At 38.2% G+C, this 13,867-nt stretch overlaps 1 protein-coding gene across 6 annotated transcripts in view; it reads right to left on the bottom strand.

Moving 5' to 3' along the window:
• Nucleotides 1-13,867, bottom strand: part of ercc6l2 (excision repair cross-complementation group 6-like 2) — a 103,898-nt gene that overhangs the window by 48,506 nt on the left and 41,525 nt on the right. For all 6 annotated transcript variants that reach the window (XR_011889538.1, XM_072281647.1, XM_072281648.1 and 3 more), the window contains one exon: nucleotides 734-805. Coding sequence is in view for 5 of the 6 variants with exons in the window: in XM_072281647.1 (XP_072137748.1) it covers nucleotides 734-805 (72 nt within the window). In the remaining variant the exon portion in view is untranslated. The remainder of the gene's footprint in view (nucleotides 1-733; nucleotides 806-13,867) is intronic.

Genomic DNA, 13,867 nt, shown 5'->3' with positions numbered 1-13,867 from the left:
ATTGAAAATATTTGATTTAACAGCAGAGTTGGCATGGGAATAAAACAAATGTCATATCATTTCCTATTGCAATTTACACTATTTTGTTTCCACTGATCACAAAAATCGTATTCCATCAATTAAATCTAAAATCCTTCAAAAGCATCATGCAATTTGATAGTGTGTCAAGCAGCCTTCTTGGGGCAAGCACCAAGGGTAGAATATATAGGAAACAAATATTTTGTCAATTCTTTACATCTTATTAAAAATAATTCGAGCAGCAGTTATTAAAAAAAAGTACACCAACATCTCTCCTCAAAGCTGCATTTACCTTAGCATTCAGTGGATCACTAAGGTAGCAATAACCTCAAAAAAACTTCCTTAAGAATTTGAGTAGCAATGCCACATTTGGCAGAATATTGGCTCTAAATGTTAGAAGTTTGTGAAAAAAATAAACCATGCCAGATGTACCTCTCAGAACCCACTCCATGGTTTATTTTTCATAAATCACCAGCCCTGTTGTTGATTCTCCCCGTAATTGTGGAATGAAAAGGTTTTTTTTAAAAAAAAGTCGGTGGGAGGGGGAGATCCCACGAAGCAAGTATTTTAAAATTTCTTCCTGCCAAAAATGCAAGTTAACTCCTAAATAGGGCATTTGTACATGAAACCAACCATTTTTTAAAAAAAATCCTACATACTCAAAAATATTGTTTTTCAATTTGTAAGTAAATCATATTTGAAGATAATTACAAACCTTGGTGGAGAAGGAGAAAAGCAGAACTTTGTCTTTGTTTCTTCTAAAGTGGTCCAAAAGGCGTTGAAGAACCTGAAAGCAGATGATATTTTAAAGATTATATTATGGAAAACTTAAGATGTTGGACTCACAAAGCAATTAAAAGATAGACCTGCACTGGAAACAGGGGTCTGGCAATGTTAATGCTGCTGTTCATGGTTCAGCACACATTCTGCTGGAAGAACTGGAGCACCACAAAAGAGCAGGAGGAACTCAGCAGCTCAGGCAACATCTATGGAGAGAAACGGACAGTCAACATTTTGGGTTGGGTTGAGACCCTTCATCTGGACAGGAAAGGGGGATGATAGCCACTATAAAATGATGGAGGAAATGGTTGGACCTGGAATACAATTCTGTCTTGTGAAGTGTGGATGAAATGTCCCTCTATCCCCCTATATTGAAAAGTTCCAGAGATAACATTACACAAAATAGTTATTTGACTGTTTTGAAACATCCACCTGCTTTATCTCCATTTTTTATTTCCTCACAAATGTCAGCCCTTGTTAAGGATATTCATTTCTACATCTGCTTAAGTATTCGGAGCCTTAAAAGTTGCTGCCAGCTCAGAGACTGTTAAGCATCTCTTCCTCAGATGGTGGAGAATCTTGAATGAGGAGACTAAATTATACAATGAGAAGGTTATGAAGGCTAGACTGCTGGAGATATTAAAAGAGATATATTTTTGAAAGATTGGGGAATTGAAGGTAGGTAGAACTAGCACAGATGAGGAATTGAGACTTTGGACAGATCAGCCAGGATCATACTGGCAGACTGAGGTGCCCCACTAATTTTTTTTTTTAGTAATTACCAGCTATAGACCAGCTGTGCATACCAGAATCCTCAAGAGGCACAGTCACAATCTCCAAGTCTCAATATTTGAAGGGTACTCCATGAGTGATTTTGCATAAATGTGAACGAAATGTTCAATCAACACTACTCTGAACTGATTTCACGACCTACAGAGTCATTTCCAATGACCCTTTCCAACTCTTGTTCTCAATATTAGTTTTTGTATTTGCTCAGTTTGTCTTCTTTTGCACATTGGTTGTTTGTCAATCTTTGTTTTTTTTTGTGAAATTCTGTTGTACACTTTTATTCTCCTGTAAGTGCCTGTAAGGAAATGAATCTCAAGGTAGCATATGGCAACATACACTCAGTGGCTGGTTTATTAGGTACGGGAGTGAAACTAAGTGTGTTCTTCTGCTGCTGTAGCCCATACACTATAAAGTTTGATGTGTTGTTGCTCTTGTTCACACCACTGTTGTAATGTGTGGCTATTTGAGCGACTGTCATCTTCCTGTCAGCTTGAACGAGTCTGGCCATTCTCTTCTGACTTCTCTCATTAACAAGACATTTTCACCTACAGAACTGCCGCTCGCTGTATGGTTTTTGTTTCTTCACCATTAGCTGAAAACGCTGTAGACTGTTGGGCGTAAAAATCTCACAACAGCAGTTTCTGAGATATTCAAGCTATCCCATCTGACACCAACAACCATTCTATGATCAAAGTCACTTAAGATCATATTTCTTCCCCATTCTTTGATCCGAACAACAACTGAACCTCTTGACTACCTCTGCATGCTTTAATGCAGTGAATTACAGCTATATGATTGACTGATTAGATATTTGCATTAACAAACAGGTTTATCTAATAAAGTGCCCATTGAGTACTTTGACAATAAACTTACTTTGAACTTTTAAAAGTTTTCAATTTACTGTTCCTGTCATGTCTTTCCCTCTTATTCCCATGCCTTAATGTGGGTCTTACTTAAGGTTTGCCCATTAGTGGAAATATTTCAAAATCTACTTTTCCTAAAGCCCTTGTATCAAATGTTCTTGTCCAGTGCACTTCTATAGAATCATTATTGCAGTAATAAGCATCTGAGCAAGTTGAAAATTGGCTGCAATTGTCATGAAAACTCGATAGGCCAGAAAAGGCTCAGAGGAAAATTGAGAAAGGAATAGAAAGATACCACAAATCCACCACTAGTCAGCAATGACAGACCATGCTTACATGTCAATTCCGCACAGAAATGTTACTTTGGGCAGTTTCAATTGTTGGCTTCAGCAGAAATTACCAGAACGTGTGATACCTCAAAGTTAAAGTGAAATGTGTTTTCATATGGGTGTCAGAACCTTGTCCTGATCAATCCTTGGGAAACATTTTACAGTTATACCCAGCCATTATGACTGCAAAAAAATTACTCCATGATTAACATCTTAAATTTATTAGACGCTGCAGTTTACCACTGTATAAGTGAATCTTTTGCTAAAATCACATCAGAAAATTGTTTACTGTCTGGCTGCTCAAGGAAATTAGATAGACAGCACTTTGTTATTTACTCTCATTCCTATAGATTAAGTAAGTTTTGCTTACTTTAATTTGAGGGATTGCCAAAACAATTTTACAAAAAAAATTGCTTATAATTCCAACAAAAATAACTCAATTTTCCAGAAAAATTAAAACAGATTTATAGTTCTATATTCAAACCAAGCTCAACTTTAGTTTGAGATGTATTTTGAAGGGGGTAAACCTGATGGCCTTGCTTATCAGTATAACTATTAGGCTGTAACTCAAAAGGATGGTTTTAATTACGCTAGGCACAAGAGAAGAACCTAATGCATTTTGCTGTGGTTACTTGTTCATATTTTAACTTACAAATTGATTTTCTCAAGTTTCCAGCTTATTCAACATCCTAATTATCTGATAGCAAATGCTTTGACCTTTAATTTACCAGGGCTGATCAGCATTGGAACAAAGTTCACACTAAGTGTTACATACTGACTAACAGTATTCATGGGAGTAACTAGGCAAAAACTATCTGGTATCATCTTCCACTGAACTAGTTACTTGTGTTGGAGTGCAGATAAACCTGAGACTTTCTCAAAATGACTTGCTCGTTCTGGGCTGGGTGCCAAGTGTCAGACTTTCTCCCTTTATTCTGTAGTTACATTTTCCTTTTATTTTGGATTTCTACAACTCCATACAAAGACCAAACTCTCTTCTAAGTTGTTACTTTGGATCCTTGAGTTTAACAATTCAAGCTTATGCTAGCCATGATTAGTTAACAGATTTTTTTGAGCAAAACTGTCATCTTTTACCTTAGCATATCCGATGGTTTCATTTGTACATAATAGCTTACAGGTGAGCCCTACGCCCCCGCACTACCCCCCCAGATGAGAACATTACTAAGTCTCAGTCAAGTTTGGTAAAAAGGTGACCACAATGATGATAGGGTAACTAAGGAAACTACATTTAACTCAACAGTTCACAAGCTTTTGACAAGGTATCACAATTAACAGTAAAAATGAATGGACATGAAATGGGGGGGGGGGGGCGGGGCGGTAGCAATGCAATTTTAAAAACTAGCTACAAAAGAAATACCGCACAGGAGCAGGACCCACCACTGATAAGATGGCAGAAAAGTGGCAGATGGAATATAAAAACTGGGAAGTTGGCACAAAATAATTAACCTCAGAATGGAATATTAGGTGCTATGAAAGGTATAAGGATTTATAGGCTCAGGTTCAAAAGACATTAAAAGCAATATTTTATGAGTAAAACCACCAAAAAGATCTGAAGCTTGATCAACAATAAGTTAAAATGGACAGGCAGATGATGGGAAATGGGGTGTTAAGTTAGTAGAATGGTCCTGATCCATGTGTACATTACATGTCTACACTGATGTTTATCATCAACTTGTTGAGCTGAGCTGTCCCTTCTCTACTGCAATTTACCTAAAAACTGGAAGGTAGAACAATCCACGCTTGAGTTTTCACTCCAGCTGAAATAAAATTATTCCCATACTTCTATCATTACTTACTGTATTACAATTCAATTACAGTTACAATTTAAGTAGCAATTCAACAACTTAGTTGCATTTAAAATTACTAAGTTTCATAGTTGTGCCATGTATAAATGCAAATGAAGTTGAACTACATAGCTCAATTCTCACTATTCTTAAACCCATATTTTTAAAAGATAAATTTAGTTTTAGATGGATTGCTCACCTTAAACTATCAAAATTGTATTGATTTTATAAAAGCAAATTAGTGAGCCTGCAATTCTGATTCTATAAGGTTACTAAGTTCTTTACTGGGAAAGGGGAATGATTAAGATAATAGTCCACCTATTTTCGTCCTAACAATCACATACCTCAGACATTTATTAAGTTTATGATCTGGCAAAATATATCTTCCATATATCCTACGTTCATGTTGGTATATTTAATTTTTAAATACTGAAAATCATATTTTTTTTACATTTACCTAAAATATACAAGCTTTTCTCCATGGGCTCTTCACATGCTAATCAAACCATTTGTTTTGCTGAACTGACATTACATATCGAAGTCCATTTCCTGTCAAATATACAGAAAAATTTGAAGCAAAGGACAAAACAAAAACTGCAAGGAACAGACACCTTGGTTTAATTGAATTACATCTGGCTGCATTTTAACAAGTGGATGGGCGTACACCTCTAGAAACTTGGAAAAGCTTGCTACACACACACACACACACACTTTGCTTTAGGCCCACACTGCAAGTTTCCATCGCATATTAAGAAACACATCAAGAGTTCAATAAAACCATTCACTGAAAAAGTAATCAAAAAATGCTTGTTAGAATGGGTCTGCACAGAGCTCGTCTTATCTGAATATTTCTTTAGCAAGAATTTAACTCAATATCTTCTTGGAACTCTCTTCTCTAAATAATCAGTCAGTTGCCCAGGGGGTGCTCTTGTGTTGCTCTGTTTACAGTAAGCCTTGGCTTACCTGAATGTGTACAGATGTGGATCTGCCAATAATCCGATTTGCAAGACGTTCCATGGCTTGGGGAAGCAAATAACTGGTGCCTTGTGTACAAAGGCTGGACTGTTATTTTCAATGGAAGCATATCCACATCTGGCAGTGGCAGACTGAATGGACTACGCAAAAGGCAAAATGCACCAAAGGGAAATGAGGAATTTTCTGCACCATGTCCAGTGCTTTCATTCATTCAGTAATAAAATATTACAACTACTGATGTGTACTTCGATGTTTAGAGTTTTCCAAATCAGCAAGGCTGCAACCCACCCATAAACATCAACTTCGCTACGGGTTTAAATTTACTGCTTGAAGATTAAGCAACAAGCTGCATGCATTTAGACAAGCAGAACCAGAAATAAAAATATATGTAGTCACCAAGCTAACATATAAATATATTCCAGTCTACTCTACTTGAAAGATATAGTTTATGTACAAGGTTTAAAGTATTTAGAAATATTCAATGATATATCTTTATCTTACCCTTGCAAAATAATCTACAGGTGCTCAGTTGGTGTCTTACAAATTGAAAGTGGGAAAAGCAATGTACATTTTCCAATCAAACTTCAACTCAAGACATCCACAGGTAGGTCAGAAAGTAAAGACAACTATTGGTTTGATTCCAAGCCACCTTGAGTATGAACAGACCAAAATTAATTGACAAAACATCAACTCTTTATTCCTTTCCCGACACGCTGTCTGACCTGTTGAGTTCCTCCAGCATTTTGTATGTATTACTCACAAAATTAATCCAAAGTACAGGGTTAGTATGATTATTAGGATAACTTTAGTATTTCTAGCACAAGTAAAAGACTTCTCACTGTGAGCAGATCTAGGCTGGCGTAGATGTAGGCTCCTGACATCCAAACTAGAATCTCAATAAATGTATTCACTAGTAATAACAAGATTGATCTCCACAGCAATTTTGTCTTACCCAGAATCAAATCCTACTTCAAGCAAATTACCAGCTAACACTCTCAAAGACGACACAAAAAACACTCTATGCATGGTATATTTAAAGGGGCAAAAATTGATAGTTGAGCACATTGAAGGATAACATACTGAAAACTGAGACATGGGAAATCCCATGTGATCTTGGGCCACACTCTTCAGTTTTCCTGATGGATCCCTTTAAATTGTCCCTCAGTCCAATATCTCAGTCTTGATTATTCAATATCCATACTTCTTTGGGCAGAGAATTCCGAAGATTTGCAATCCTCAGAAGTATTTCCTCCCCATTTCGGTTGTAAGTGATCCATCCTTTGTCCTGGGACAACAATGGCTGGATGCACATGCGTGCTATGTTTCCAGGATCTATGCTCTCAAACAACATCAGAATCTCCTGTGCTTCGTTGAAATCACTCTCCTAAAGCCCAGAAGGTATAAATCTACACTGCTCAATCTTTCCTGATTAGACAAACCCTTCATCCCAATGTAATCAATCCACTGAACATTTTCTACATTAACCCCAACATTCCATTTTCCTTCTAGATTGCTTGGTGTATATGAATGCTAACTTTCCGTGATTCATGTATGAGGAACAAAATCAAGCAGCCATGCTAGAAGGGAACCAGTCAGAGGCGGGTGGTGCTGTGTATACTCTGACCAAAAACCCCAAGGTTAAAGCTTGAAGATTACCTTTAAGACATATTTCATATTAGTACTGAGTGGCCAGGAGAAACAATTGTGGAAGAATAAATACCAAGGATTTAGCAATTCATTGGCGCCTGCCATTATTACTGTTAACAAGATGAAATTATATTAAAAGACCAGACCACATAACTGGTCATGTCAGGACCCAAAGTAACCAGGATGGAGAACAGCATGCCTGTATCTGAATACAGGTAATCCATGGATACCAGTCAATTTTGTTTTGGATTACAGATACTCCCTTTTCACTTCCATTTTCCTCAGGATGCATTTATGTTTCCACTTTCTCTTTTCCTTCACATTTCTGGCAATGATTAGAGAATTTGGACTGTGGTTGACGAGAATGATTTTGCAGAAAAGAGCACCAGAGGTCTGAATTCCAACAGTGATGAGGAATAGATTGTGGATTTACTTAGAATGAGTCCTCTTTTTCTTAGAACCAGTACTCTTGGGTTAGGTCCAGTGGTGGAACAATCCAAGAAGACCTGTTCAAGTTGGAAACCTACCAAGAGGACTGGGTGGGAACTGGAAACCCTGATTGTTTTATAATACATGAGATGGGAGAAAAGGAGCAATTGAGGAGCTGGCCAACGCAAGGGGATATTTATTTCACTAGAACCATGATGACATGGCTTTTATTGGCACATCCTATATTCATATGCCATACCTTCCCTATGTCATGACTTCCTGTTACTCAATATCCCCTTGAACACTTCACGCCATAGCTAAACTTGCAGTAAGAGCACATTTAACTCAAGGTAAAATAAAGTGCAAGTTGCTATCCTGGAATAACAATGGGTGACACTCACTTAAGCATATCAGTCAGCTTAATGCTATTACAGCACCAGCCACCTGGTTTCAATTCTGCCACCATCTGTAAGGAGTTTGTATGCTCTCCCCATGGCCGTGTGGGTTTCCTCCCACATTCCAAAGACGTAAGGGTTAGCAGATTAATTGGTCACATGGATGCAATTGGGCAGCACAGGCTTATTGGCCAGAAGGGCCTGTTACCATTCTGTATCTCTCAATAAATAATAAACAGCTGTGTGCTTAATATAAAAAAGCTTTATTTCCTAAATCAGCTTGCTATGAGGAATCATGGGACTTAGAAATTTTTAAAAAAATAAACTGCCTGCAAAATCTGTGAAGGCCATGATCATGCAGTGTAATTGATTCTTTTTGTTGTGGAAGTGGAGATTAACAAACATTTAAGCTACAAGGAAGTCAAAGGGATGGGGAGGGGATGGGAAATTTGACTTTGCATCATCAACAAATATTGAATAGCAAAGGTGTTCCAGATGCCAATTGGCTTACTGTTGCTTCTCATGTCTGCAGAAACATACAAGACTAACTCAAAGATATGATTTATTTATAATCTTTCTCCATAGTGTTTGTAGTAGAACAGTTCAAAATATTTTTCAAACTAACAGCTCAGTATTCATCAGAACTTTTCAACATGTTGATAACCTGCGATGTTGCCAAACAAGTTTTCTGGGAAAATGAAGGTGAAACATGGATTTAATCAATCCATAGAAATATTTGGGCTTGTTTGAACAGGTGATACCATCACAAGGAATACCTCCATCTTAAACATATCTAATGACCTGGCTTCCACTACCCTTTGGGATGAAGAATTCCAGAGATTCAACACCTACCAAGAGAAATTTCTTTATATCACAGTTTTAAATGTCTGCTTGTTTGAAACTCTCCTAAAAGTGAAAACATTAAAACATTTACCCTGGCAAGCCCCTTGGGATTTTATATATTTTCATAAGGTTGCACCACATTCTTCTAAACTTGAAGACTGTAGAGCCAAACCATTTAGCATCCAATGCTATTATATCTTTATCTTAAGGAAAGGGGCCAAAACTATGCACATTATTCCAGGTGTAGGCCTACCAACACCACATACTACTTAACAAAATCCCCCTAGTCTTAAACTTCAACACCTTTGCAACAAAGGTCAAAATGTTGTTTGTCGCAACCTGTTGTTGAACTTGCCAGCTAACTTTGTGATTCGTGCACTAGAACACCGACATCCACCTACCACTTGGAACTTTACTCAATTGGTATTCTCTCTCTATTTAAATAATCCAACATCTGATTACTTTTACCAAATTGCATGACCTTACACATCTCCACATTGAACTCCATTTGTCAGGTTTTCACCCTATCTGTATATATCTTGCTGCAGAATCACAATGCCCTCATCAGAACTTCCCCTTCACCTATTTCTGGTATCACCAACAAATTTGAAAACTTTAATTTTTTTTCCCCTTCTCTGGGTCATTAATTTAAATACATTATTAAAAAATCCCTGGACATTTTTCTCAGGACTGTTTGAGAGTGAGATGCAAACTGATAGATATAAATAGGGCAGACGGTCAGAGTCATTTACCCATGGTGGAATTGGCAAATACTAGAAAGTAAAGCTTTAAGGAAAGGGGGGAAAAGTTTAAAGGAGATATACTAGGCAACTTTAAAAAAAAAGTGGTAGTTGCCTGAAGTGCACTGCCAGAGGAAGTAAAACTGTTTGAGATATTCACAGACACAAGAAGACTTCATAATTAGGAAATGGAAGGATCTAGACCACATATAGGCAGATATGCAGATTAAACTGGTACAAAGTGACCATGCCTGTGGTATACAGTTCTACGTTCTTAGTAGTAAACAATTAAGGATGAAGATCAGATCCACAGGATACTCCGCTAGTTACATCTCCCCAGTCCAAAAATGATCCATCTATTCCAACTCTTTTTTGCTATGTGACATTGAGTTTTCAAACCATGCTAAAACACTTCCTTCAATTCCTTGGACACTTAACTTGTACACGTGACATGTTGCCAAGTTCCTTTTGGAACTCTAAAATACACTATTTCTGCAGGTTCCCTTTATCAACTTTCCCTGTTACTTCCTCAAAGAATTTGGGCAAGTTTTTCAAACATGGTTAACTAGCATGAAACAATGTTTACTACATTTGCATACAGTGGCATGCAAAAGTTTGGGCACACCTGGTCAAAATTTCTGTTACTGTGAATAGCTAAGCGAATAAAAGATGACCTGAGTTCCAAAAGGCATAAAGTTAAAAATGACACATTTCTTATTTCAAGATTACTTTTTTATTTCCATCTTTTACAGTTTCAAAATAACAAAAAAGGAAAAGGGCCCGAAGCAAAAGTTTGGGCACCCTGTACGGTCAGTACTTAGTAACACCCTCTTTGGCAAGTATCACAGCTTGTAAACACTTTCTGCAGCCAGCTAAGAGTCTTTCAATTCTTGTTTGGGGGATTTTCTCCCATTCTTCCTTGCAAAAGGTTTCTAGTTCTGTGAGATTCTTCAGCTGTCTTGCATGAACTGCTCCCTTGGGGTTTATCCACAGATTTTCGATGATGTTTAGGTCAGGGGACTGTGAAGGCCATGGCAAAGCCTTCAGCTTGCGTCTCTTGAGGTAGTCCATTGAGAATTTTGAGGTGTGTTTAGGATCATTATCGTGTCGTAGAAGCCATCCTCTTTTCAGCTTCAGCTTTTTTACAGATGGTGTGATGTTTGGTTCCAGAATTTGCCGGTATTTAATTGAATTCATTCTTCCCTCTACCAGTGAAATGTTCCCCGTGCCACTGGCTGCAACACAAGCCCAAAACATGATCGATCTGCTCCCCCATGCTTAACAGTTGGAGAGGTGTTCTTTTCACCCTTTTTTCTCCAAATATACCTTTGCTCATTGCGGCCAAAAAGCTCTATCTTAACTTCATCAGTCCACAGGACTTGTTTCCAAAATGCATCAGGCTTGTTTAGATGTTCCTTTGCAAACTTCTGATGCTGAATTTTGTGGTGAAGATGCAGGAAAGGTTTTCCTCTCATGACTCTTCCATGAAGGTCATATTTGTGCAGGTGTGGCTGCACAGTAGAACAGTACACCACCACTCCAGAGTCTGCTAAAATCTTCCTGAAGGTCTTTTGCAGTCAAATGGGGGTTTTGATTTGCCTTTCTAGCAATCCTATGAACAGTTCTCTCAGAAAGTTTTCTTGGTCTTCCACCATTCCTGTTAACTCCCATTTCTTAATTACATTACAAACTGGGGAAATGGCTACCTGAAAACACTTTGCTATCTTCTTCCTTCTCCTGTTTTGTGGGCACCATTTATTTGAATTTTCAGAGTGCTAGGCAGCTGCTTAGAGGAGCCCATGGCTGCTGATTGTTGGGACAAGGTTTGAGGAGTCACGGTATTTATAAAGCTTTGAAATTTGCATCACCTGGCCCTACCTAGCAATGATTTGTGAACAAGCCATAGCCCTAACAAGCTAATTAAGGTCTGAGACCTTGGTAAAAGTTATCTGAGAGCTCAAATCTCTTGGGGTGCCCAAACTTTTGCATGGTGCTCCTTTCCTTTTTTTCCCACTCTAAAATTGTACAAAACAAAAATAATACACTAATCTTGCTTAAAATGTTGAAAAGAATGTTTCATCTTTAATTTTATGACTTTTGGAGATCAGTTCATCTTCTACTCACTTAACAGTAACAGAAATTTTGACCAGGGGTGCCCAAACCTTTGCATGCCACTGTATATACAGCTTTCTTAAATAATGAGTTAAATCCTACCTGAGCAATCACAGTAGTGCATTCAGAGTCAAGGTCAGATGGAAATACACACTAGCTAATGTTATGGTTAGGCTGAAGTCCTGTAATAATCATGGTATTATATGGTATTTTGTGGTGTGTTAAATCAAACTTGTGACTTCTTGTGCAAACACGAGGAAATCTGCAGATGCTGGAAATTTAAGCAACACACACAAAAAATGCTGGTGAACGCAGCAGGCCAGGCAGCATCTATAGGAAGAGGTACAGTCGATGTTTCGGGCCGAGACCCTTCGTCAGGACTAACTGAAAGAAGAGTTAGTAAGAGATTTGAAAGTGGGAGGGGGAGGGAGAGATCCAAAATGATAGGAGAAGACAGGAGGGGGAGGGATGGAGCTAAGAGCTGGAAAGTTGATTGGCAAAAGGGGTACGAGGCTGGAGAAGGGAGAGAATCATGGGGCAGGAGGCTTAGGGAGAAAGAAGGGGGCGGACCCTGAGGATGGGCAAGGAATTATAGTGAGAGGGACAGAGGGAGAAAAAAAAAGGGGGAAAGGAAAAAAAAAATTATAAATAAATAAGGGATGGGGTACGAAGGGGAGGTGGGGCATTAACGGAAGTTAGAGAAGTCAATGTTCATGTCATCAGGTTGGAGGCTACCCAGACGGAATATAAGGTGTTGTTCCTCCAACCTGAGTGTGGCTTCATCTTGACAGTAGAGGAGGTCGTGGATAGACATATCAGAATGGGAATGGGACGTGGAATTAAAATGTGCGGCCACTGGGAGATCCTGCTTTCTCTGGCGGACAGAGCGTAGGCGTTCAGCGAAACGGTCTTCCAGCCTGCGTCAGGTCTCGATCTCTTGTATTATTTTTTGTTATACTATTTGTACAGCTTATATTTATACCATTTTGTTCATAGCATTCACTTATAAACTTCTAAAAATTTGGATTATGCTTCTTTGTGGGACTTAACACTGACAGGCCTCGAACAGCTTTGACTGAACACTGAAAGAAGAGACGAAAGCCACCTACAACCCTTGCTTTTGTATTCTGCGTTTCTCTTGAAAATCCTTGTCTAGCTGCATGAGGTTCTCCAGCATCTTTTACACAAATTTTCATCTCTTCACCCATTTCTGCACTGAGCAATAGCTCATCAACAAGCAATTTCAGTCCAGACATCCAGGGGCTGTCAAAACATCTTACAATGGCTCAGTTTCTTAGTACGTTTACTACTTCACCCATTAGTGTAGTCAGCGAATCTTCAGACAATTATTATCACCATTCATCCTGAAAAAAATTATCTGTCTTTCAGGCCTCTGCAATCACATTCCCATTTTTCAGATTCTCCTTCGTAAGTCTTCCATCCAATGTGATCTATGTCCTCCTCTCATCTGTCATTCCTTCCTAGGCATTGCTGTTTCTTATCTCTGCAACCTCATTTTGCCCAATGTTTCATGCACACGTCTGCTCTTCTATTTCACATTTACTTTCTCTTTAATCCACCTTTGGTTTTTACAAATTTCAGTTTTGTTTTAGCCAGATGATCAAACTCTCTTCTCTAGACCCAACCCCATCCCTGCCTTGCTCATTACTTTCAAAAGATACCTAAAGGAGCTATTTCACTGATTACTATTCCAAATGTTTCTCTACTCTCATCTCAATTAATTTCCAGATTTTGCTACCGAAAATATAAGTACCTGCACTAGGTTTACTTAGGCAGCATTTGTCCTGATTCTTCAAGATTGTTTAATGTAATTCCCAGTATACATGTGTACAGGAGAGCAAAAAAATTGTTACTCTGGATCAAATGCAGACCAAAATAAACAAAATATAAAGAACACAGTAATAAAAAACACAATAAATATATGAGATAGCTTATATATGTAGATTAATAGCATGCCCATAAAGTGACAGAAAATGATATAGTGGTGGGAAGCACAGAGGGGTGGGTTAGTGGGTAGAGGTGTTGATCAGCCTTACTGCTTGGGGAAAGTAATTGTTTTTGAGTCTGGTGGTCCTGGCGTGGATGCTACGTAGCCTCCTCCCTGATGAAAGTAGGACAAAT

The sequence above is a fragment of the Mobula birostris genome, chromosome 17 (assembly GCF_030028105.1).
Source record: "Mobula birostris isolate sMobBir1 chromosome 17, sMobBir1.hap1, whole genome shotgun sequence".
Classification (NCBI taxonomy): domain Eukaryota; kingdom Metazoa; phylum Chordata; class Chondrichthyes; order Myliobatiformes; family Myliobatidae; genus Mobula; species Mobula birostris.
Note: the sequence above shows the minus strand (reverse complement) of the source record. Positions and strands in the feature narration are given on the sequence as shown.